At 41.9% G+C, this 26,824-nt stretch overlaps 1 protein-coding gene across 4 annotated transcripts in view; it reads right to left on the bottom strand.

Annotated features, from left to right (window-relative positions):
* The window catches only part of ATVPS33 (Sec1/munc18-like (SM) proteins superfamily), a 119,290-nt gene that overhangs the window by 39,917 nt on the left and 52,549 nt on the right, over window positions 1–26,824 (bottom strand). For all 4 annotated transcript variants that reach the window (XM_087669294.1, XM_087669293.1, XM_087669292.1 and 1 more), the window contains 6 exons: window positions 14,566–14,622; window positions 14,337–14,431; window positions 12,820–12,871; window positions 12,672–12,728; window positions 12,247–12,309; window positions 11,980–12,086 (listed from right to left, as the gene is read on the bottom strand). In XM_087669294.1, coding sequence (XP_087525420.1) covers window positions 11,980–12,086; window positions 12,247–12,309; window positions 12,672–12,728; window positions 12,820–12,871; window positions 14,337–14,431; window positions 14,566–14,622 — 431 coding nt within the window. The remainder of the gene's footprint in view (window positions 1–11,979; window positions 12,087–12,246; window positions 12,310–12,671; window positions 12,729–12,819; window positions 12,872–14,336; window positions 14,432–14,565; window positions 14,623–26,824) is intronic.

Below are 26,824 nucleotides of genomic sequence, written 5' to 3' on the forward strand. Positions count from 1 at the left end.
CGCACAAGTAATGGTGCAGGTACGGCATGCAGACAGGAGGTGTGGAGCCTGTGGCGACCAGGAAGCAGGGCAAAAACAGTGGCACAGGGAGATGGAGGGTCAGTCAGCACACAGGGCAGGCACTATCAGTCTCCTCCAGTCTTGTCGCACACCTCCCTCCCTCCCTCCCTGCCTCCCTCCCTCCCTCTCTCTCTCCACCAAAAGGGTAGTTGTATTAATTACCGAAACACAATCTCAAAAATACAACATGACCAAGAGTACAAAGAGACAACATGACCAAAAGTACAAAGGATCAATATAATTGAGAAGGGAGTCAAAGAAACTGCAATGCGCCAAGAAAGCAAATATTGTCACAGGAAAATATCTACAGGCTCAATCATGTCGAGCTGCCAACGAAGAAGGCCTCTCAAGCAGACTATATAACTCTACACTCTTGAAGAGCTCTCTCTCTCTCTGTAATGGGTACTTCATGTTAATTATGAAAAAAAGTATAGGATAACAAGTACAAAGTATAGGGCCACTCTAGGCCATCATATTTGTGTTGGGAATAAAGGGTCCTCGTGCCTTTTATATGTGCTCGGGTGTGAACACACCCTCAGTACACTTGTACTTTCATATATATATATCTATCTAAAAACCTAAAGAGGTACACTCTCGTTATCGTATCCAAACAGTCATGTTCACTCTCCTCACTACTCTCTCTCTCTCTCTCTCTCTCTCTCTCTCTCTCTCTCTCTCTCTCTCTGTGTGTGTGTGTGTGTGTGTGTGTGTGTGTGTGTGTGTGTGTGCTGCTAGCAAGCACTGCGTGTCTCAATCCTCGCGCCTCGGCTCAACAAACTGGTATCAGAGCCATCAAGTTCTGCGCACTTCCCGAGATCTGACGAGACCAGCACACAACGAGTTCTTGGCGACCTGTGTGTCGGGCTGAGGCAGAAGACCACATGCACACAGAGCAAGTTGAGGAGTAGACGTCAAGTTGCAGACTGGGCACATCAACAGATAACTGACAGTCGAAGGCTGGTAGTCACGTCGTGGGATGGAAATGGCAACAGCATGAGTCACGCACAGCAGAGCAGGCAACAACAGCAGATAAAGGTCGACGAGGCAATGGTCGTGACCAGCGGGCGACTTCATGGCTGCGTTGACGAACAGGACAAAGCCACGCGATGGGCTAGAGATGCCAATGCAACGTGATCTGACCTGACACGTCAACGTCAGATGTTGACCAACGTGGCAGCTGACGCACGGTGACTGATGGGTATCAAGCTGACGACACACGCTGACAGGCACCAAACGTGACGAATTTTTTTTCTCGCCATTTTTTGTAAAATTTCTCGCATTTTTTCTTTCTCCCCTTGCCGGGCATTCTCACGCATAAGCACAGTTTCCAAATTTGTGCAATCTTGGTCCGAAAATTTGGGGCTTTTCCCGGATTTGGGGATTGTAATGCAGGACAAGACAATTTGTCTCAAAAATTGCAGGAATTTGTGGCATTTTTCCTCCAACATTTGGGGCTTTTCATGTAGATGCGCAAATTGGGCTGAAATTTACCCAATTTCTCAACATTGATGCACATTGGACCTCGTGCAATTTGGGGCTTTTGCTGTTGGGAAAAATTTGTGCGCCATTTGGTCATTTTATGTACATGCGGGTTTAATACCATGCAATTTGGACACCTAGCACTTGGAAAAATTTGGGGGTTTTGCTGAAATTGCTCTATTTTGGCAAAATTGGCCTATTCTATGCATGTCAGAGACAATGTAGATGTATGGTTGATGCTTTGAGCACAAAAATTTTGGGGCTTTTGACCATGCGTGTCAATTTTTGTGCCCGTGGTTACATGTACAACAGAAATTGCAGCTAAAATTTGGGACCTCTCATGTAATGTGATGTATTTGCCTTTGGAACAGCTGTAATCAGTTGTGGAGTGCTGTAGCACATGGTTTGGTGCTTCTGAAAATTTACTTACAGATCTGAATTTTCTACTTCTACGTGGTCATTTATTGTTGGTTGGTACTTCTTTGTACCTTGGTCACTTGTGTGACAGTTTGGGCCTGCATTTTGCTGAATATTTTGGTCACATTTGGGCTGAAAATCATGGCTGGCAGTAGTGACACCAATAATCTCAGGCACATTAAGAAGCTCGAAGGAGCACATAATTTTGCAGTCTGGCAAAAACAGTGCTACAATATCTTGTTGCACAAGAAGCAGGCAAAGCCGATTAAGACCAAAGGGGCAAAGCCTACAAATATGGAACAGGAAGATTGGGATGAGTTAAATGAGCTTGCACGCTCAACCATCAAGCTATTGATTTCTAATGCCTTGCTGTTTAACATTCAAGGTTTGGATTTTGCATATGCTATTTGGACTCGACTAAAAGAACTATATGCACAGAAGAATGCCGCAAGTAAAATGTATTGGCTGAAAAAGCTTATGGATTTGCGTATGAAAGAGGATACAGCAATGTCTACTCACTTGAGTGAGTTTAACTCCATTTTCAGCCAACTCAATGCCTTGAAGTTCTTGATTGATGAAGTATTTAAGGCTGCGTTCTTGCTTTGCACTCTGCCTGAGAGTTGGGATACATTCAGGACTGCTATGGGCAATTCTAATGCGATCCTTTTGTATGCTGATGTAGAGAGTGCTCTACTCATGGAAGAAATGAATCGGCAAAACAATGCATCCAAAAAGTCTTCCAGTGATTTGCATACTAGGGGCAAATCACAACAGAAAGGCAAATCTAATAGCAAGGGACGCAATAAATCACGTAGCAAGGATGTTGAATGCCATCATTGTGGCAAGAAGAGTCACTTTAAACGTTACTGTTACAAATAGAAGAAAGAGAAAAGAAAGGGCAAGAAGACAGATGATAGCAAAGAAGTGCAGAAAGATAGTCACGACTTAGCCTAAGAAGAGCAATGTCAAAATTGAAGAGGTGAACGTAGTCACTCATGACAGTGACAGTGGAAATGACATACTCTTGGTCTTTTCATACTTTGGTGCACGTGCTTTACTTGCAAATACAGATGATGACATGTATACTTGGATTCTCGATTCAGGTGCCTCCTTTCATGTCACCCCTTATCGTGAGTGGTTCACTTACTATACAGAGGATCGACATGTTGTTGTCCATCTTGGGGACAATTATGCATGTGACATTGCATGTATTGGCAGTGTGCAGTTGCAGTTTCAACATGGTTCTGTCTTCACACTTCAACATGTACGGCATGTACCTCAGCTCAAGAACTTGATTAGCACAGGGCAACTAGATGACGATGGATTTCATACCACCTTTGGTGATGGGAAATGGAAGATCCATAAGGGATCTAGAGAATTTACCAAAGGTTGTAAAAGTGATACCTTGTATCCTCTCCATGTATCTAGTGTGAATGATCATGTTGTTGTCGTGACCGAGCAGCCAAGTGTTTCTTTGCGGCATGGCCGGTTGGGACACATGAGTCAAACTGGAATGAAAGTGCTTTCACGTCCGGGTTACTTGTCTTGTCTTTGTTATGCTGATTTTAGGATTGTGATCATTGTATTTATGATAAACATGTACAGACGTCTCATAAGAAGTCTCTTTCATTGAAATCTTCTCCTCTAGAGTTAGTACATTCCGATGTATGTCAGATGCCATGATTATCTTTAGGGGGGAAATAAATATTTTGTCACCTTTGTCGATGATGCTACACGGAAAGTATGGGTTTACCCTATTCGTAGCAAGGATGAAGTGCTTGACAAGTTTAAAAAATTCTTGACAAGTTTAAAAAAGTGGTGGGGCATGGTCAAGCAAGCCACCTTCATATGCTCACTTTAAAGTGTTTGGCTGCGAGGCTTTTGTACACATTCATAAAGAAAAACACCTTCATATGCTCACTTAAAACTTCAGCCAAAGTCCTATAAATGCATTTTCCTAGGATATGGTAACAAGGGTGAAATGGGGTATAGATTATGGGATCCCGAGAAAAGCAGTACGCACGGCAATGATATTATCTTCCGAAAAGATCGCATGCATAAATAGCCCGAAAAGACAGAGGATGTCCGTAAGGTTGTATTCTGGGAAGAAATACATTTTGGGCAGCAAAATGTGCCTGCTGTACAGCAGCAAATACCTGCTGTAAATGAACCTGTAAATGCAAAAAATAATGCTGGAAATGATCAGCCAGCTATTGCCCATGATAATGAGCCACTACATGTGCAAGAACAGCCAGGACAGTAAGCTGTTAATGCTGATTTGCAGGTTGAAATGCTAGGACAGCAAGCTGAAAATGCTCAACAACCAGCAAACAATGATCATTGGGTTAGGAGATCATCTAGGGCTACTAGACAACCTGATAGATTCATTCCTGGTGCAAACAATGTGGTTGATTATGTCATGTTGACAGACTATGGTGAACCGTCTTGCTTAAAGGAAGAAATGGACAAACAGGACAGCAAGAAATGGTATAAAGCCATGTTGTCAAAGATGGAATCTCGAGAAAAATGGCACTTGGAACTTGGTGCAATTGCCTAAAGGGAAAAAAACCCTTCCATGTAAATGGGTTTACAAGATGAAAGTCACTTCTAGTTCCTCATTAAAGTACAAAGCAAGATTGGTTGCGAAGGGGTACAAGCACGAACATGGATTTGACTTTGATGAGATCTTCTCTCCTGTAGTCAAGATGACTACCTTAAGAACCATTTTGGGCTTGGTTGTAGCTGAAGATATGGAGCTCATACAGATGGATGTAAAGACTGCATTCTTACATGGTGATCTACATGAAGACATATATATGCACCAACCTGAAGGGTTTGTGAAAAAAGGAAAAGATAAGATGGTATGTAAACTCAAAAGGAGTTTGTATGTGCTGAAACAAGCACGAAGAGAATGGTATCATAAGTTTGATACATTTATGCAGTCTCAAGGTTTCCATAGAAGTCAAGTGGATCACTGCTTGTACACCAAGAAGGCAATAGATGGCCGCCTGATTATCTTGGTTCTGTATGTTGATGATATGCTGATTGCTGGCACGGATACTCATGCATTCGACTCACTAAAGCAAAGTCTTCATAGCAGCTTTGACATGAAGAATCTTGGTGATGAAAATCACATTCTTGGCATGCGAATACTTGGAGATAGGTCAAAAGGATTACTCTATCTATCTCAGCAGGAGTATATCTCCAAGGTTTTGTAACGTTTCAATATGGAGGGGGGGAAAACAATTGGGTTTCCATTGCCTCCATATGTGAAACTCAGTGCAGAGAACAGCCCTACATCTGATGATGAGACAGTTGAAATGGCCAAGATACCATATGCTTCAGCTGTTGGCAGTTTAATGTATGCTATGGTTGCTACATGTCTTAACATTGCCTTTGCAGTGGAAGTGGTTAGTAGATACATGGCAAACCCTGGCAAAAAGCATTGGGAAGCAGTGAAAGGTATAATGAGATACCTCAAAGGCACAAAGGAGTTGTGCATCTGCTTTGGAAAGCAGAAGGCATCTCTTGTTGGCTTTACGGATGCAGACTATGCTGGTCATGCGGATTGCAAAAAGTCCACTTCTGGGTATGTGTTTACCTTCACAGACCCAAGCTACAAAAGTGTGTTGCATTGTCTACTACAAAGGCAGAGCATGTGGCTGCCACTGAGGCATACAAGAAGGCTTTATGGCTGTCACATCTAGTGGGAGAGCTTGGCATTATAGAGTTACATGTTCTCCATTATGATAGTCAAAGTGCTATCATACTAGCATGGAATCCTGTCTTTCATGCAAAGACGAAGCATATATAGGTGAAGTACCACTTCATTAGAGATGTACTTGACAGCAAGAGCATTGAGCTTGTCAAAGTGTATACAGATGATAATCTTGCATACCTTCTCAAGAAGGGTCTTCCAGCAGAGTGTTTTGCTCATTGCCGACAGATGATGGGAGTTGGATACATATATGTGTTTCAGCTTTGTACATACCAAGACTTAGCTAATTCTTTTCTCCTCTTAAGGCACATTGCCTTTAGGTGGGAGGTTGTTGGGAATAACGAACCCTCGTGCCTTTTATATGTCCTCAGGTGTGAACACACCCTTAGCACACTTGTACTTTCACATATATATCTATCTAAAAGCCTAAAGAGATACACTCTCTTTAATGTACCCAAAAAGTCGTATTCATTCTCCTCACTACTCTCTAATCTCTCTCTCTCTCTCTCTCTCTCTCTCTCTCTCTCTCTCTCTCTATGTGCTGCTAGCAAGCACTGCGTGTCTCGATCCTCGCGCCTTGGCTCAACAATTTGAACCAGAAACAATGGATTTAACAAACAGAAAAACACGTGTGCAAGAGGTACCTTGAGACTAGATAGACACAAAAGCTCAAGATTGTTGACAAGATTTCACTGCATGGGCTTGGGCTTTTGCTGCCAATATCTCCAATACACCATCTTCAAAGAAACCTCCTAACACCGCAGCGAAGAATTCCAAGGGTCGGCCAATGAGGAGAAAGGTCCATCTGCAATGTGGGAGGTAGAATCTGGATACTTGTGACCCCATGGAGTGATGACTCAACCAGCCGTGTCAAAAGCCAACTAGGCTAGAGGGTCACAAGTGTGTTGTTATTGTTGCTGTTCTTTGGGGGGCTATGGATCCTTGGGAGTGGTAGCAATTCAAGTAGTCAGTGCTTTTGAGGATTTGTCTTGATGAGGCGAGTAAGTGCACAGGAGGTCTGGAGATGAAGAGAGGTCAACAAGCACTATAGGCACAAAAGTCTCCTTGTCTTCTCCTTCATTGCGTCGGGCTTGCATCCATTCTTGTGTCTCCAGATCCGAAAAAGGAGCTAGTTGCTTGGGTTTAGACTGGCTGGGCTGAATAATCTATTGCTCAATAGGACAAGGGGGTGTGTTTTGGTCCTTATCCATGGCCTGGTCCACAAAGGTATCCTTTCAACCTGGACATTCTGCCAAGATCTGGACATTCTACTGAGAAGTGACCCAATTGACCACACGAGAAACAATGTCTGGCAAAAGTATCCCACTTAAGCCAAAACAAAAGAGGTTACATACCATTGCAAGTGAGGCACAACCAATTGGGTCTCTTTTAAGCTACATTCCATAGCATGCACAGTTGATTTATGTTGGCTGCCTTCAGACTAGGGGGTACCAACACATGACCCACTACAGCCATAGCATCCTTGAGGAGGGCCCAATAAACAATCGAGCAACGCTCCACTTCCACCCATACTAGACATGCCTACTTGAGGAGACCTTGGAAGTCTGCCGCATGGGACACTATGAAACAATATGCACCAATTGTTTATCAATAAAGAAGGGCTTCTGATGGAGAAGAAAATCTTATGCTGAGGGCTAGCACAATCTGATAGAAGCCAAGCTGACTTGCGAAAATCTCCTCCACACCATCAGTCAAAGAAGGAATGTCAACCACTAACAAATCCTGGTCAGGACGAGAATCTGGCCCGAGAATCCAGCTGGTGAAGAAGAGATTGGCACCTCGCTCATAAAAGGCTAATAAGGAGCAAAGAACCTCTTGAATTTTCACTTGCACATCCAAGATCTCTTCCTCTACACAAACAAGAGTAGCTTGATGATTGTGCTCAACATAATCCTCCAAAAGAGAGTTAACAAACTCTAGCAATTGTTCCCAATTTGGCCCTGACAAATCTTGCAAGGTAGAAGCCGCCTGAGCATACGAGCAAATCAAAGAATCACTTGGGTCAGGAGACTCAGAGGCAACAGAAAATTCTGCATGCTTGTTGCATTTAACAAATGGTTCGACATCAATGAGGAGCAAAACTGTCTCATCAGTGCAGGGCACCATGCCTTCTTCTGTGTCCATGTCCAGATCCAAGGCTATAGCAACCCGACCCATAACCTCCATATCCAAGCCCGCCATCGAGGAACAGTGCTATCAATTTTTCTTAATGTGTCGCTCCATATCACATTGCCTTGTCCCAACGCACAACAACCACAGTAGGCACACGGGCCTACAACAATGTGCAAAAAAGGAGGGAGTATGCAGGGCAGCAACGTCAAAGACCGACAAGGTTGAACCCTACGCAGTGCTACTAAAACGAGCTGCAAAAAGGGCGAACAAACACCCTGGCTACAGGCGATAGCAGTTGCAGGAGGGCGCACTCAAACTAGAAGGAACAGGGCAAGCGTTGGGCTTCACGAAGGCACAAAGGCTAATCCATCATGCTGCAGGGGTTTCGACGCAATCTTGCACTGTAGGTTTGCAAGGCAGGTAGAAGGGACTATAGGTTCACACTACAAAAGTGACGCAAAAGCACGCAAGCCAAAGGGCAGTGCGCAGGCGTGCAAGCCATGGGGGATCATGCCTCTCTCTCTCTCTCTCTCTCTCTCTCTCTCCCTTCGATGCAGAAGCTTCAATTAAATGAGAATATTTACACCAAGCCTTCTTGCCAGTCAATGAAAATCATAGCAGACATAAGCAAAGCCAAAAGGCTATTAAAACATAGAACTCAAATATCACGTGGGGGGAACAACAAGAGTGGAGCAAACAATGTGCAGCCATGAAGCATCACTTCAGGGAGAACTAAGTCAACTGAAACCATGGAAAAAAATCTGCCATAACACTAATCCTCGAACACGAGCAATGTGACCACAGATACCCAAGACCAAATCAAAAATAAAGCCATTATGGGTGCACTGAATGTGTGGGACAGCAGTCCATCACAGAATATGGAAAAGGCAAGGATAATTTGGCTACAAAATGGTCAAAGAAGGCATCTTGCCCATGACCCAAGAACAAATGGTCGTTCATTGTTGTGTCACTGAGGTCCACACACACATACATGCTAGACATGGTTGTACTCTAGCATAGTCCCATCATATGATTTTTCTCAGCATTGTTTCATAGGCCACATTGGCCTTATGTAGACATTAATATATCTTTCTTTCTTCTTTATCAAAATGGGTAGTTGAACGTAAAATACAAGAATCACAAGAGGACTATATATATGGCCACATTGGCCTTATGTAGACATTAATATATCTTAGTCCAATTATACCAGCAGCCCCAAAAGTGCCAAAAGTGGAAAACAATCATCGCATCTGGCCACACAAACTCTGTCTATTTGGATTTTCCAAAAACCCAATCTCGTGGATTCCTGTATGCCCTCACAGTGTAACACTAAACCTAGAGCAATAGAAACCATGCGTGTCTTGCCACTAAGCCCAAAACAATAGAAACAAATTTTGACAAGTCTCCTCATTTGTAGTACAAAAGAAGTAAGAACCATTGGAAATGTTACATCTTGAAAGAGCGACAATGAGAGGGAGGCTACCATCACCATGGACTTCCAACAAGCTCTGCCTTTGTGGAGGGCCCAAAGGGAATTCCTCTCACCCATCAACCATCATTGATCCCTTATAAGGAAACAATATATCTGAGTAGCAAATGTGTGCTCTAAGACCAGTCACAAACCCATTCATTGATTTTTCAATCCTGCCAAGGGCTATCCAAGTCAAACTAAGGAAAGGTTGTCAACCAAGCAAGGATGCTGAAATGGTCTCCCATAATCAACAATAGAAACTATCCTGAGCCTTGCCATTTTGTTCAATGGTTGAGCTTGTTGTTTTCCTTTCCATGAAACAAGCTTAGAAGTAGCCAGCATTTCAGCTTGCAAATAATTGGCTTGCAATCGATCATTGCTTGGGTGCCAAGAGGTCTTCTCAAGCACTAACTTTCCATGAACAGACTATATGAGTCAATAACATCAAAGATTTAAGGCATACAGGCTGATCAACATTGGCAACATGCCACCATGAGGCCTGATTTATGATAATTCCATGCAAAATACTCGCCTTGCAGAAAGAATCATGCTATGGAAATCCAAGGCTGCTAACTAACACACACCTTTAGAAAAATACCATTGGAATGCTATTATGTCTCCACATCTAAAATTGCTCCTCCCCCCACTCTAATAGGTGTACAAATATGATCCCAACAAGCTGGTCTTCAGCCAAGGTAGCAATGGCAAGTAATGCAAAATCATGGCATCATGATTGTATGAGAACCTTTAGACACACATGGAAAGGCCATGCCAACGATTTCCAATAGACATATTTTTCAACAATACAACCAGATATTAAATCAAGCAATTCCTTAACAAGAGTTGCACGGCCAAGGGATATCCCAAGTGTCTCGTAATATTGCCATGTGTTACAGGTTTATAAGGAATGTTCTCCAAAATATTTTGAATGCGCACATGGGAATGGATTATGTGTGACATACAAATCCAGAGATAGTGATGATTTAGGTGGATTTAGAGAAAGCTTTTGATCATCTTGAATGGTCTTTTCTAGCCCAACTCATGGAGAAGATGGGTTTCGGCCTAGAATATCTTCTTTGATCTACATGATTAGTAGGCACTCTTCTTCAAGAGTTATAAGTAATACCAAAGTAGATGTAGTGATGTCCCATTCATGGAAGCACATCTCAAACAACAGGGCAAAGCAACGGATCATTTCACCAATTTTTGTCCAACAAGTAATTGACAAAGACTTGATTTCCACCATCCCCAAAAGAAAAGCCTTTGCCTCAATGGCAAGTTGTTTTTCCAAATTTGACAAAGACTTGATTTCCACCATGTCAAAAGTATATGCAAGTGCCACAACACATTTACCATGCTTGGCAATCCAAAGGTTGAGGTAATATATTCCTGCATACCTTCATACCCAAAGTACACAAACTCTAGCACCTCTGCCAGGATTACGACAAGGTTGAATCCAAAATATAGAACGCTTCACACTAAGGCAGCCAAAGAATATATGTGAGGAAATAAGTATACTGTCAAAGCCTTCAAAGTGACCCACATACTAAAAATATAAGTATATGCAGAGACACAATGGGCATACTAAAAATAGTTGCGAAGGGATATAAAATGAGAAATACCATTAACACCAACCACAACCTTGAGGCATGCTTTCAGTTGAAACTGTCACAGAACATGCCCCATAAAACAGACACATACTCCTATTTGTTAGGACTGCTCCCATAATACAGGTATGTGTTAGGAGTTAGGATAACACTAGAGAGAACCTGAAGGGCACTTCATCGATTCGAAACCAATTGTATGAATCAAATCTAGCCACATAGGTGAAGACAAAAAGTGTAAGTCATCCATCTTTGTCACCTTCTGCGGTTACTGTCAATAAGGGCTGGATCCCAACTTATACATAAGGATCTCTGTAGACACACCTAAAAGTGAAAGTGTAACAGCAAAGGACGTGACAATTGTTCCACATTACAGCAGAGGAAGAGGAAATCGGATGAAAGATTAGGACTGCAGAAACAGAAACAGGACTACAGTCAAGGGCTGACTGAAGCTCCAGAGAAGACAGAGACAATAATAAGCACCAGTGAAGAGGAAGCCATGTGTTGAAGATAGGAGGCAGAACTGCAGATGATAGCAGGACTCACAACTCACTTGAAAGCTGATGACTTATATGGCAGACCTCCCCTGTGAGAGAACACATTGTAGTGTATCATATGGTCTTTTCATGGGCATGGGGGTGACCCTCAAATATGGAACAATTATTTAGGTTCATGAGTGGCTTGTCAGTATTCCTTCCTGATCAATATTCCCTTACTAACTGTGCAGTTATTGCAATTTTCTCTTACCCTCCACTAGGAGATGGCTGCTTACTTTCCAACACCTACCACCAAATTAGAGCTATTGCCCTACAAGTAACCATCTCCATCTGAAAACGTAGCTTACACATACTTGAACCTTAAAAGAAAATACACAAACCTATAAAGCCACATTAAGAAGAGCCTCCAGCCAGAAATAAGAAATGCCTGATACAGAATTTAGAAGTTTGACAACCATGTTTATTGGAAAATAAGATTGTCTCATACAGCTGTTCCACAAAGCATACAAATGAACACAAAGCTCTATGGAAACGAGAACAGGAATTAGGATACTTTCTGAAGTCAAAATAGATGTTGAAAAGAATAAAAAGCATACTCACAGATCATAGTTTGCACTTTCGATGAGTGTTTGCTCAATATTAAGCCGTGTTTGAAATGATGGCTTGGTGGTAAAATTGGTCAAATGCTGTGCAAGATGTGTGTGTCTCTGCAAATGGTTACAAAAGTACCATTAGGGATGCCAAACCAAAATATTATGCTTTGATAGAAAATGTATTTTGTTTATAAAACTAAGCTCAGATTTATGCTCCTTCATAATTGACCAAATCCCAGATGGAAACCAGAAAAATTGAAAGGTGAAAAACTACCGTCATCTCTGGAAGTGCATTAAGCTTCTTCACAAAGTCCCGTAGGTCAGAAACAGTTTGATTCTGCAGCCTCACATTCAATAGCCAAAACAACAACACTTAATGTTTTTCCAGTTCAATAGCTCACATTAAAACATGATTACTATTAAAGGAAAACAATAGAAAGTTCATGCCTGTCCTTACTACAATGAAATATCAAATTTAGCAGCCAGGCCTTCTGTCAGTACACCTCAACTTGACAAGAAAGACTATGGCATCCTACTCAAACCTTCACATGTTAAAGCTTCACATTTTAAGAAACCATGCAGCAATCAAGGTGCATAGACCAACTCATGTCTAAGAGCAAAAGGAGTAGAAAGCCAAAAATTATCTACCATGTATTAAGCTAGAGGAGCAAAATCTAAACTGGAGTTACATTTGATTACCGTTGTAATCACTTCAGTGTAATCATTCTTCATTGTGGTTGCTTTCTGCCGAAGAACCTGGTGCCATGCAAACAGACTGTTATTCTCCCTTCCAGACACCTGTCATGTATGAGGTATTTGTAAGGCGTGCTAGTGTTGAACAACACACCTGCCCGACAATGCCAAAATTCAGATCTCGGAGCTCCCTATACAGCTTGTCACTGGACCGGAAAGAACCCCACAAACAAAAGTTGAGCATTGTTAATTGAAGTATATACACAAACAGACTTGAAGAACTTAGAGCACAAAAGAATCCTATCATACGCTTTAATGCTTACCTAGGATATGGCATGTAAGAAAACAATCCCATTTATTACATAATGTCGTGCCAGGTTTGATGAAAGAACAGTCCAGTACACTCATAAAGATATGATGTATTTCTTCATGCTACTATTCAGAGAAAACTGATAAGAATTTTGCTGTGCACTTACAAAGTTTAACATCAAGGATAGTTTGGTGCCATGGATGTACATTGAGTTCTCACAAGAAGGAAGGAAACAATAGGATTGAGAATGCTGCCAGAAGGAAGGAAACTATGTTGAAAATGAAATCCTACCATTTAAGACCATGCAAAAAGCACATCTACTGTCTGGGGCATCAAGACAAGACTGTCTTTGAAGTTTGCATGCGGATTAGTTGATTTGAAGTGTCAATACAAATCTTTATCAAGAACAAAGATGTCTCCCAACTTCAGGGCTAACACCAGGTGTGGGTATACCTGCTGAGACAAGCCCTGCTGAGACAAGGCAAGAGGGCATTTTTGATAGCCATGCAAAGGAGAGAGCAGGCAAGATGAAGAGGTGCAAGGGAGTCAAGATGTGCAGGTGCAGCAGGGCAGGCAGGGTTGAAGGTAAGGAGAGACTGGTAACAACCAGAAAGGAAGAGAATAAAGATAAACAGGAACATGAAAAGCAAGGATAAAAGATATGGTGGGGTGATAAGGAGGTGATGGAAAGTCTTAGTGCTCATCCATTGCCTCTAGTATGAGATGAGAAGAGCATACTACATAGGCAAAGTGTGAGAGAATCTATCATAATTTGATAATATGCTAATAGCAGCTCATCGCATTTGCAGGTCTCTGTTTCAACATTTCCTCAACTATTGATTATGTAAAGAAGAGTTCATGAATCATATCAGAATTGAAATCCCTAAGTATACAGCTTAGGCAATAAAGGAGGCAAAGCTATTACCTTACAGGTATAAGGAAAGGGCTAATCACGAGAGAGAGAGAGAGAGAGAGAGAGGCTAAAGATTGTTTGAATAGGAACAATGCATGTCTGAATGACCTTTTCTTACCAAAAATAGTTTCTATGTGAGTGGAAAGACAGCATGCTCTCTTTGATAGTTATCCAATACTGCTGGAAATGTTGCATCAGCCGGTTGATGTGTTTCTCTCTCTTCCTTGCACATGGAATTGGATGTATTCTTTACAAGTATTTCAAAAGTTGATTTTTGAGAACTATTAATAAAGGTGGCAATTCCTGTTGTATATTACACTATCGAGGCTTAAGTACTATGTCTGAGCCAAAGACAAAGAAACACACTTGACAGCTACACTTAAGAAACATGGGACTCAAGTGAGTAGCAGCAAAAACATCTAGTCAATTGATCAAGCAGGTAACTCGCCTTGAATTCAAAGGTACTTTTGTCTTCTTCCCCCCTGGTTGTGCTCCCATAACTGAAGAATCAACTTCTACAGAGCCATTGCTTATATGTAGAAACTGAATGAGTCACAAAGAACTAACCAATTTAGTGGAAGTTGTTCAAAAAGCACAACCTTTTAATCACGTCTCTTAATTCAAAAAGTAGACAAGAAGCTAACAATTTTTCCAGCTGTTGCAGAGAATACACTTACCTCATCCAGCAGTCCTTCATAGGTTAGTTGTGAGCACATTGGAGTCACCATGTCAACCTGAAACCAATGTAGGATGTTCAGATCCCATGAGAGAACTGGAAAACAAGTTCAAAGACTATGAACTAAGAGGGGTTGATTGATACAAACATGACACATTTTATTGAAACTTACTTTTGTAATCTTTCTTATTTCATATCTTGATATGACAATCCACCCATCCATTCATCCTCCCTCCCTCCCTCCTGCCATCCCCTTTTCTTTAATCTGGGGATGTGTGCATAAATATTGGCTTATCTAAACAAAGTATGCTGAACGATACACGTCAATTTTCAAATATGAATGGCATGTCAGATGACATGTGGAATTCTGCCAGTGCTGCAAAAAGTGGAGCATGGAAGGAGTATAGTAGACAGACTTGGAAATGGAAGTATCTCTGTACTGAACCTGGGATCTGTAAGCTGGAATTCTCCCTAAATCTTTCTAAGGATTTGGAAATGGAACGAAAGATATTTTCAATCTGCTAGTAATTCCTTGGAAAATGAAGAAGGGAAACATCAATCGAGGCATGTGAATGTTGAAGGCTATCATCTCAGATGTTCCATACACCATCAGAAACCCCCCCCCCCCCCCCCCGGCAGCAACTACACAATCATTGCCATGGTGGAATACATCAACCTGGGGGATTCTACTGAGTTCAGAGGTAACCTATTTAGTTGTGCCCTTACAGTAGTATATTTCCAAATTGAGCTACAGGCCTGAAGGTAGTGTATTTAGTTGCACCCTTACAGTAGTGTAGAGCTTCTAGGAAGACTGGCTGAATTGCAATCCTATCATGAATTAAAACCTTTTCAAGTTCAGTTCAGATACCATTTACTGAGATCACATATAAACCATAATGTAAGAGAGTCTATACCTGAAAGGTATATGGGACATTCACAGAAGAAGACCTGTAGTAGAGAGTATTTTCCTATGCCTTTCAGCCCTTTAGAGAATGAGAAGAACACGAAGTCGCCAGCAAGATACAAATGGATTAGACAAGGCTGCTATAAGATACTACTCTAATTGGCATAGCCATCTTATCAGTTTCACTCAAGCCAAGAGCATAAGAGCTGCCAAGAAATGAGATGGCCATCAAACACAAGACTTGCCTTGGAGTTACCTTATGTCTTGGCTCCAGTAATCTGTTGTAGAGAGCAGGTGTGAGATTGCATCTCGCCTCTGGTGATAGAAGAGATGGGGGCTTCACTCCTGACACCCTTCACTGGGCAAGAGATGTTTCATGTATTGCAATCTCATGACGGAAGTGCCCAAGAGAGGATGAGCTCTCCATGGCTTTTTCCTTCACCCGTTAGGAGGAGGCAAAGGCTCTCTTGCTATGAGCCTTTCAAGATTGTCAACTCTAGGAGCATGCTAGGTTGTCTGTCTGCTGGTCTAATTCATCTCCTCCCCAAAGGAGGGGATTGGTTGGAGCTTATCCACTGGTGCCCAATCACCTTGCTATCAATGGCATATAAGGACTAACAAAGATTATTGCCAATAAACTTTGACCCATCCTGCTAGACATCATTCATGGCACATAGACAGGCAGGACCAGAGTATTCTGGACAACATTTTCACCTTCCAGGTTGCAGAGTGGGCCTAGCACAGTGGACAGAGAGTTACAGTATCCTAGACTTTGAGATGGCCTATGACAAGGTGGACTGGGACTTTCTAGAGGGTACAAACAGTCAGCTAGACTTTCCTGAAGAGGGCTCTCTAAGGAGATCACTAGCACCATTGGAGTGAAATGGGGATGTCCACTCTCACACTTTGTTCGGGCTTTATATTCATGAGACATCAAATTGCATTGATAGATTCAGAGGGGATGGATCCGGCCTTTGTGTGTGGAAGGGGGGGTGTAGTCCTCATCTCCAGCACACGCAGCGCCATCTAGATGCACTACAAGCTTTTTGCCAAGACAGAGACCTTACGGTGAGCCTTGGGAAAACCAAGGTTAACGTGTTTAACAATTCCACCCAGTGGATCCGGCAATCTATACCTCATTTCACATCTGGGGAGTAGACAGTGGAGGTGGCTTAAAGATATGTCTACTTTGGGATTACCTTTTCAGGGCGAGATTCACCTTGAGAGACCAGCAGAGGATAGATTGGCTTGAGGCTATGTGGCCTTAGGGTCCATGGAGAGCCAGTGTGCACACATATAGTTTGTCCCTATATGGGGATTGAGCCACACAAGATCAGCCACTACATAGGGGAGAGGAGCTATATGATGGATAGGAGCAAATGGAGAGACCCCTAGTGCTAATGATTTCACAGATGATCTGGAGTAAGCCCTCAATACCATACGAGAGTGTTAGAGCAAAGATGGAAGCATCACCCATAGTGGTTGAGGCCGTGTTCCAAACATTGACTGTTTTGCTCAGTGTAGTCGTCTAGATAGCTAGTCTCATAGGGGAATACTGAGTGTTGGTATGCTCAGACATGGCATGGTTATAGCTACATACATGGATTACGCATGGATCATCTCCCACCAATACAATACAGCCTAGATTTTCTTCACTTGGAGCTCAGCTGAGGGCAGCTGAACTAGATCATCAGGATGGATATTATTCAGCTACACATAGCCAAGACATGGGGGACACTTGCCAAGGATCTAGGGACAAAGATAACTTTCCACCATAGGCATCTTCTACACATATCCCCCGAATGGCTTTGTCATCCATCAAAGATACATGGACACGCAATTGTCCAATGGAGTACGATGCACCATTGGCCAGCTCCATATATCCTCACACCAATTATGGATAGAGACAGAGGTAGATATGGAGCTGATTCCCTCCCCTGTGAGGACATGATATCTCAGCTCTGTCAACATGAGCCAAAGACAGAGAAGCACTATATATGTAGATACCCAATGTACTATGAGATAAGAGGACGCTTCCATTGTCTCTTTAGAAAGGGATTCAAATCACTATCCAAGGTGAGGAATTTTCCAAATCAAAGATGCCTAGGGCTCTTCCTACTAGAGCTATGCTGACATAGAGATCACCTCTTATGGTCTCAAGAGCAAGCACCTAAAGATATACAGCAGGGTACACTCAAGGAGTTCTATAGAGCCTCAAAAACCCCCACTACCTCAAAGCACCTACCTAACCAAGTCTCCCTGGACAAAGCCATCGAGAGATGTAGAGCTTGCCACCCACGCCAAACTAGTCCACGCCCCCCAAAGAGATATCACCTATAGATACAAAGCATATTAGACCATCATCGAGGAGCCCTACCTCGTTAGTCCAGCTTTTCTATGTTAGATAGGCCCATGAAGGATATCTTGGGATAGGAGTAGTCCCAAAGCAATTGCACATTGTATCTCGTCTAGAAACCATCTTGTCTTCATCAACTATGTAGTGTTTATTTTTTATATAGTTAGTCCAACCGTAGACAATAGCTCTCTTGGGACTTTGAAAAAAGTTTTGGTCTCATAGGCCAATTTGTCCTTTTGTAGATGTTAATGGAACTTTCTTTCTTTCTCTCTCATCTCAATCTCTTTCTTGCTCCTCACCTCAATCTATGTGATTGCCTCCCTCTCTCCATTCCCCTTATCACAATCAATCTTGCTCTGCCCCTACCCTTGTAACCCTCCCGCCCCCACCTCAGTGCTCCCGCCCTCTACCCCCAACCCCACCCTACCCCTATAACCCCTTGCCCCACCCTAGCCCTCCTAGCCTCTGCCCATAACAGCATCATGCCCCTATAATCCTCTCACCTCAAGCCCGGCCCTCCCATCCGCTACCCCCGACCCTACCTTACCCTTGTTAAACCCTTGCCCTACCCTAGCCCTCCCACTATCACGGGGACGTGAAATTTTGAGATGCTTTAATCTTGCCGATAACATTTGATTAAGTTATTACTCAAATGTGCAAAGTTGTTTAGCACACGTGATGCACATAGTAGTTATTTTATGGTAACAAGCCAAGGAACTCGAGAATGTAGTGGGTATCAAAGGCAAAAGCTGTGATAAGTTATACTACCTAAGCTTCGGAGGTCAATTGGTGTCAATTTTGACCCCACGACAGTTATTTGGCCAATAAATGTCTATGCTGACACTAGGGACTAGCATTAATTAATTAATTAATGCCAGTGTAAGGGTCAACAAAGATTGGGGACCACTCCAGGTTGTAAATGGCCTAGCTAATTTAATTATGGATCGGCACATTTTAATTATGAGCAAGGTCAAAAGGGCTGAAATTAATTTTCAAAACTATTTAATTTTAAAAATTCTAATTAAATGGCTGGATAATGCTGAAAAATAGGTTTAGAAGGCTACCACTTGGCAAAACTGCCCATGCAGATTGAGAAAACGTTTTTGGGGGTTGGATCTTAGTCATTCAATTAGTTTACAGCTAGAGAGAGAGAGAGAGAGAGAGAGAGAGAGAGAAAGAGAGAGCTACTGGGTCATTTTCTAATTAGAGAATAGCAATTTGCTACAGAAGACAACACTCCGGGGGCCTCAACAAGCAAGAAACAACAAGGAGTTACCTTCCAAGGGTTGGCAATAGCATTGTTGATCAGATGACAACATTTTGAAGGTGCTTGACAGTAGGTGACTGCATTAAATACAGTTGGAGCAAGCAACAAGCAGAATTTAGGGTTTTCTTGTGAAGAAAATTAGATTTCTCTCATTTTGGCTTTCTCTCACCTTCTCCAACCCATTCTCACGAAATTTCTGCAGAAGTTTGGATTTGGCAACCACCTTAAGACCCATGCCAATTGGAAGGCATTGTACACTGAATTCAACACCTGAAATTTGTGTAATTGTCAAGGAATTCAAATGCTAGCCCATTCTTTGTTATTAGAGGTAGCATTTGGCTAGTTGGTGGCTCCATTTGTGCAAGTCCTAGGTGAAAAATCAAGGGGCAATTGGCCCAAATTGTTTGTAGATTGTAGCCATAGCCAGAGAGCTTTTGGAACAACAAAGGAAATTGTGAATATCAACTTGTATTCCTCACATTAGCAATCAAGTTAAGGAAATACCGAAAGGGGTGCCAACTTTGGGGCCAACATGGTGTCCAATGTCCGAGATTATTAAGGTAATTTGTGTATTTTAAGTTATGCTCATTTGTTGATTGCTGTAATTAAGTGCTTAATCAAGGAATTACCACCCTTTCCAAGTAGGAAGGCTGGTTTCACCCACCCTCTAGCCCTCCCCCCTCCCCCTTTCTCCCCTGTAACCCCCCACTCTACCCTAACTTTGTAATTCTCCCACCTCGCCCTGCTTGAAACAACCTCCACTCCTATCTATAACTCTGCCGCCCCAACCTGCATGCCTTTCTCCCCACCAATGACAACCCTAATTTTAGCCTTTTTGGCCATTTTGTAGGGTCTATGGCAAATCCCAAGGGGGAAATGGGAACCCCTTGGGAACCTACTCACCCCAAAAACTTTCCCTCTAGGTCTTAAAAGTTGTGATAAGTTATGCCGATTGGGTTGTATTGGTCAGTTAGCATTAGATTGGATCCTAGGAAAGTGGTTTGGCTAATAAGTGTTAATGGTGATACTAGGGACTAGCATTAATTAATTAATTAATGCCATTGTAAGGTTCAACAGAGGTTGGGGACCACTCCAGGCTACAAATGGCCTAGCCAATTTAATTATGGATCGGTACATTTAATTTTGGATGGGGTCAAAAGGGCTGAAATTAATTTTCAAGATTATTTAATTCTAAAAATCTTAAATAAATGGCTGGATAATGCTAAAAATGGGTACAGAAGACTGCCACTTGGCAAAAATGCCCATGTAAACTGAGAAAATGTTTTTGGGGGTTGGATCACAGCCATTCAATTAGTTTATGGCTTGGGAGAAGAGAGAGAGAGCTGCTAGTTCATTTTCTAATGAGAGAACAACAATTTGCTACACAAAACAATCGTTTGGCGGCATCAACAAGGAGGAGATAGCAAGGAGTTACCTTCCAAAGGCTGGCAACAGCATTGCTAATCAAGTGGCAGCATTTTGGAGGTGCCTAGCAGTAGGTGATTGCATTAAATGCAAGCTAGAGCAAGCAACAAGCAGAATTTAGGGCTTTCTTGCACAGAAAATCAGATTTCTCTCTCATCTTAACTTTCTCTCACCTTCTCCAACCCATTCTCAAGAGATCTCACCATTTCTCAGCCATTTTGAGCATGGACAGCAAAGAGATCTCACCATGGACAGCAAAGAGATCTCTTCTCTAAACCCTAAATTTCTGCAAAATTTAGGATTTGACAGCCACCTCGAGGCCCGTGCCAATTGGTGAAGGCATCATACACTAATTTCAGAACCTAAAATTTGTGTAATTATCAGGGAATTCAGATGTCAGCCCAATCATTGTACTTCGGGGCAGCATTTGGCCATTTGGTGTTTCCATTTGTGAAAGACCTGGATGAAAAATCAACGAGCGATTGGCCCGAATTGATTGCTGCTTGTTGCTACAGCAAAGAGGCTTTTTGGAACAGCAAAGGAGATTGTGAATCTCAGCTTGTACTCATTCCATTATCAATCAAGTTAAAGAAATACCGAAAGAGGCGCAAGTCTTGGGGCCAACAAGGTTTCCAATGTCCAAGATTATTAAGGTAATTTGTGCATTTCAAGTTATATTCATTTGTTGATTGTTGTAGTTAAGTACTCATTCCAGGAATCACCACCCTTTCCAAGAAGGAAGGCTGGTTTCATGGTTCCATTGCCAAGATACCACTCAATCCCTTGATTTTGTGGGCCCGAGGCACCTAATTGAAAGCCAAAGCTTTGTGCTAGTGCTGATTTTTACTCTCAGCTGAGAAATTATAGCAATGTGTCTTCATACAATGAGATGGAATCAAGCAATGATGATGCCTCTCAATATGAACATTCACATGGGAATGAAGAAAATGCAATGACTGACCTTGAACAAGGCTCAAACTATGGACAGCAAGCTGAAAATGTTATTGTTGGGCAAGATGCACGGCCTTTAGGGCATAAGGAGACTGATGACCAGCAAAGTGAAGAGGAATTTGATGACCAGTTCAAGAATCGGATGAGGACAGCAACAAATCTCTTTGCTGAATTGGCAAAGGATCCTCAATTTACCTAATTTTTAAATACTCCAAAGAAGGACAGCAAAGGCAAGAAGAACAAGATGTCTTCTACACCTTCGGGACAGCAAGGTGTACCAAAGGTAATGCCAAAACCCTTATTTTGAAGCTCCCCAAGATGCTAATGAAACAAAATTGTTGATACCTACGAGGCAAGGAATGCAAATGCAAGGCCATCATGAAAGTGCCAATCCAATGGATTTTGGATAGTCGAGTATGCATGCTATGATGATGTGGCCAAGATATTTTGGTGGAAGCACGATTTTTCATGTTATGGTTCTATAGGGACAGTATACAAGAATGTATAGCACAAATTTCTATGGTATGTAGCAACCAATGCATGGTATGCAAGGACCAACATATTCAGATATGGTTGGAAATGTGCAAAACCCTAGGTATGGCAGCATTGGTTTGATGCCTAGGGCACAAAGTAGCATGTTTGGTATTGCATCTACACCCCCAAATGCTTATGGGGTTCAAGAAATAAATGCCGGTCATGCAAATGCTCTGTTTGGCGCTGATTTTCATGTAAATTCAGCAAATGAACCCTTTTTGCAGCAATCAGTGTATGACAACTTGACACCAAAAGGGGTAGCAAAAGATTACGATAGGGGTGGAAAAGCAGTGAAGTTAAGTCCTTCAGTGGCGCACAAGATAGGCTGAAATCTTTGACTTTCATTTAGCAGTTTGATACAGCCTATTCAGGGGGGAGCTTCACGGAGTCCTTGAAGATTCCAAAGGCAACCACTTTCTTGAAAGGGAATGCATTGCAATGGTGGTTCACTCTTTTGATACAAGGTAGAGCACTGTCAACATGGTACAATTGAAGCAAATGTTTGCATCATATTGGTTGACAAGTACCTTTGAGGTGGACATCATGATAGCTTGGAATAATCTGGATGCTAAGGAATGTAAGAATTTGAAGCAATACAATAAGAAGTTTTGGGATGCATTGCTGTCTATTACTTCTTATTGTCCTATACCCCTTCATGAGCAAGTGGAAAATATGTTTGTGGGTTGCCCAAAGGAATCAAGGGTTTTTGCATTAAATCCATCGTGTCTAGCATGTTTCAGCTCATAAAGACTACTGCTACAACCAATGCTTTGCTAAGTGGGAAGGATTTGAGCTTCCTAGAAAGTGGGGAGAAGCCGAATAAAATGTTGTTTAAGACTGAGAAAAGGGGGAGATCTAAAACTCAGCCTATAAAGAGACCAAAACAGCAAAGAAAGGGCTCAAAAACATTGGCACAACGTAGGGAATTGATGGCTGCAAATAAATGTTTTATTTATGAACAGGAGGCTCACGTTGCAAGGGACTCTATCCCGATAGGTAGCAAGCTGCAAAATCAAAAAATCAAGGAGATTCTAAAGAAAAGAAGCCCAAAACATCAGTGGGATTGGTGCCGGATGTTATAAGTGATCAGCCCAATGATGATGCTACTGAGTTGTACAGAGCATGAGGCAAATTTAGGAATCAGCATGCATTGATTTTCTTTGATAATGGTACATGAGCCAACTTCATCTCTGCTAATATGGTAGCCCGTCTAGGTATTAGAGAGGATGAGATGGGACGCATGGGGGAAGTTGGAATGGCATGTAAAGGCCATCCAAAGCCCGTCACACCGCTCATTGAAAAGCTTCAATTGTATATACAAGGATATGTGGAAAGCGAAGAGTTCTTCATTGTTCCACTTGAGAGTTGTGATGTATTGCTTGGTATGCCATGGTGACACTGTCTGCATGAACTCATTGATTCTCATGCAAAAACGATCACTATTCAGCATAGGGAAAGGTATTCACACTTGATGTAAAGTTGAAAGGTGAATCTATCCCTATTGTATCTGCAAATGCCATTTCTAAAGTAATGAAAATTTATCTTTCAGCGAACTTGGGTTTTACTAAGGATAAAGATGATAGTAAGAATATTGAAAACATATCTCAGTTAGAGAAGGGTCGCATGTCATTTATGAAAATGTATGTTGATTGCTTCTCTCAGTCACTTCCAAGGCAGCTACCGCCTAAAAGGCCAGAAGATGGTAGCATAAATCTTATCCCTGGAAGTAGCCTACCTAATAAGCCACCCAACAAAGTCAATGCAGCCCCACAGGAGGATATTATAAGTTAAGTGAATGAGCTGTTAGAAAGAGGGCTGATTCAACTCAGCTCATCTCCTTTTTATTCTCCAATGCTTTTGATACAGAAAAAGGACAGTTCATGGTATATGCGCATTGATTATCATACTTTGAACAAGATCACGGTATAGAATCGTTGTCTGATTCTTTGGATCGATGATAGTATGGATAGATTGCAGGGGACAGCCATATTCAGCTATATAGATTTAAAAAGTGGGTATCATCAGATATGCATTAGACGAAATGTGCCTAAGACAACTTTCAAGACATCGTTTGGATTGTATGAGTTTCTTGTTATACTTTTTGGACTTACGAATGCTCCTGCCACTTTTAATTGATGATGGATCGCATCATTAGGCCACATAGATGATTTAGTGAGATCTCAAGGGACACTATAGTGGCTCTGGTGACTTTTCATATCAGACATACCTCTTGGGAGGGGTATCCACGACCAAGAGAGGGATATTGAGTATTATTCATTGTAATTCCAATGTACTATTGAGTGAAGATATGTGTGAGAGAGATAGTATGAGAGTGGAGGGGAGCTTCGAGCTCTACCCCGAGACCCATGGACCGCTTATTGTTTCAAGCATTCCAAGCCGAGCACTAATGGATACCTCTCACATAACCGACGTGCCATCCATATCTACGGGTGTAGTGAGCTTACCTCCGTGCCGTTTGAGTTACCTCCTCTCCCGCGCACTCCGGTAGCTCCACGATCCAAGTGCAAGCTTCAAGCAAGCTCGATCCTCCCGCTCCAAGCTCCAAGCTCCATTGCCGCGAGCAAGAGAAGAGAAGAGAAGAGAAGAGAAGAGAAGAAGAGAGGAGAAGATGGAGAGCTTCTCCACCCCACGGTCCCTCACCCTCACACACTCACTCCCTCAGTGGGCACTTTCTTTAATGACATGATTGTCTATTCAAAGAATGAGGATTTGTGGACACATAGAGGATTTGTGGATACTTTTCTTGATACCATGATTGTCTATTTAAAGAATGAGGCAAAGCATAGAAGACACTTGGACATTGTGTTCAATGAACTACGTGAGCATAGACTGGTTATCAATGATAAGAAAAGTGAATTCTTTTTGCATGAAATCCACTTTTTGGGACATATTGTACCTACTGATGGTATTCACATGGACCCTGCAAAGGTTGAGCCTTGAGGCAATACGATCATGGCCACCTTTGAGAAATGTGCATGAGATCTGCAACTTCTTGGGTTTATGTTCTTACTTCAGGAAGTATGTACATGAGTCTGTTGAAATTGTGTCTCCATTGCATGCTTTGCAGAAGAAGGATGTGCCATTTAGATGGATAGCAGTGGAAATCAGTATTTGAAAAGCTAAAGGAAAAGATGACTTCACATCTTGTGCTTCTCTTGCCCATCTAAGAAAGTCATTCCTAGTTCAATGTGATGCGTATGGTAATAGCATTAGGGTCGTTCTTTATAAAGATGGCCGAGTTGTGGTTTATGAAAGTTGAATTCTTCACGATGCAAAAGAGAATTTATAGGTCAATGAGAAAGAGTTCTTGGCTGTAATTCATACACTGTCTATGTGAAAACATTATTTGTTAGGGGCTAATCTTAGAGTGCAAACAAACTATCAAACATTAAGATACTTTTGGACGCAAACAAAGTTATCAGAGAAGCATATGAGATGGGAAATTTTCTCTCTATGTTTCATTTTCAGATTGTACATATTGATGGTCAAAAGAATATTGTGGCAGATGCATTGTCCCGTAAGCCACAAATTTCCGCCATCAGCATGGTTTATCCCACTAAGTTGGATGCCATGAAAGAGCAATATGTCATTGATTCAGACTTTGCTAATGTTTATAATCAGCTTTGCAATGGCAGGAGGCATGAGCACTGTGTGCTAAGAGATGGATTTTTTATAATGCAAGGACAACTGTGTCACAAAGCAATTGATACCTAGAGTTATCACTAAAATTCATGCTCCTCTATATGCAAGATACAAAGGTATTGATGCCACGGTCAAGGGAATGAAGCATTTTTTTTATTGGCCAACTTTGAGACATGATATAGAACAGTTTGTTAGGACATGCATCGTATGTCAAAAGGTAAAGCATGATAGGCAAAAGATGCCGGGTTTATTGCCGCCCTTGCCTAAACCCTTAGATGACCAGTTTATTTTAAGAGAGGTTGTTTAAGAATATGGGCACCACACTGAAATTCTCATCATCCTTCCATCAACAAACAAATGGTCAATTTGAGGAAGCAAATTCCACAGTGTTAGATCTTTTAAGGTACTATGTTTCATATCACAAGACATGGTGGAAGCAGTATTTGCCCTTGGCTGAGTTTGTTTACAACAACACAGTGCAAAGTTCCACTAGCAAAGCTCCATTTGAGGGGTTGAGGCTAAGAAAAAGGTACTACCTATCTTGCAAACTAAGGATAAGATCTTTGAGGCTGACCGTTATGTGAAAAACTTGGATGTAGTCTATGCAAAGATAAAATATGCACTTCAGAGATCACAAGAAAAGCAAAATAAGACAACTGATCGTCACAGACATAGTTTGCAATTTGCAGAGGGCGATTATGTATTGTTGTGTTTTGAAAAGGCAAAGGTGAAAAATATGAAAGGAGGAGAAAGATTATATCCAAAGTTAAGTATGAGATACTATGGGCCCTTCCAAGTGTTAGAGGAGATTAGTGATGTGGCATATCCGTTGAAATTACCTCCACATTGGTAGATACACAATGCCTTTTATGTCAACTTGTTGAGGTCTTTCCATAGTGATGTGCCATAGGATATATCTACTAAAATTCAGCCCGAGGTTGAGGAGCCGGATGAGATTTTGGTACCCGAGCATATTTTAACACATAAGGGAAGAAAGGTCGAAGGTAAAGTTTCCAGGAGACACTTGGTGAAATTTCAAAATTATTCATCAACAAATGTCAAATAAATGAAAAAGGATGATGTAGTAGACCATCCTTGGTTGTCACAGCTTTACCGAGATGCCTTTCAGTTAAAGCCAGCAGGCTCCGTCAGGTTCAACA

The sequence above is a fragment of the Lygodium microphyllum genome, chromosome 27 (genome assembly GCF_053477565.2).
Source record: "Lygodium microphyllum isolate KBCC chromosome 27, Lygodium_microphyllum_v1.1.10, whole genome shotgun sequence".
NCBI classification, from domain to species: Eukaryota; Viridiplantae; Streptophyta; class Polypodiopsida; order Schizaeales; family Lygodiaceae; genus Lygodium; species Lygodium microphyllum.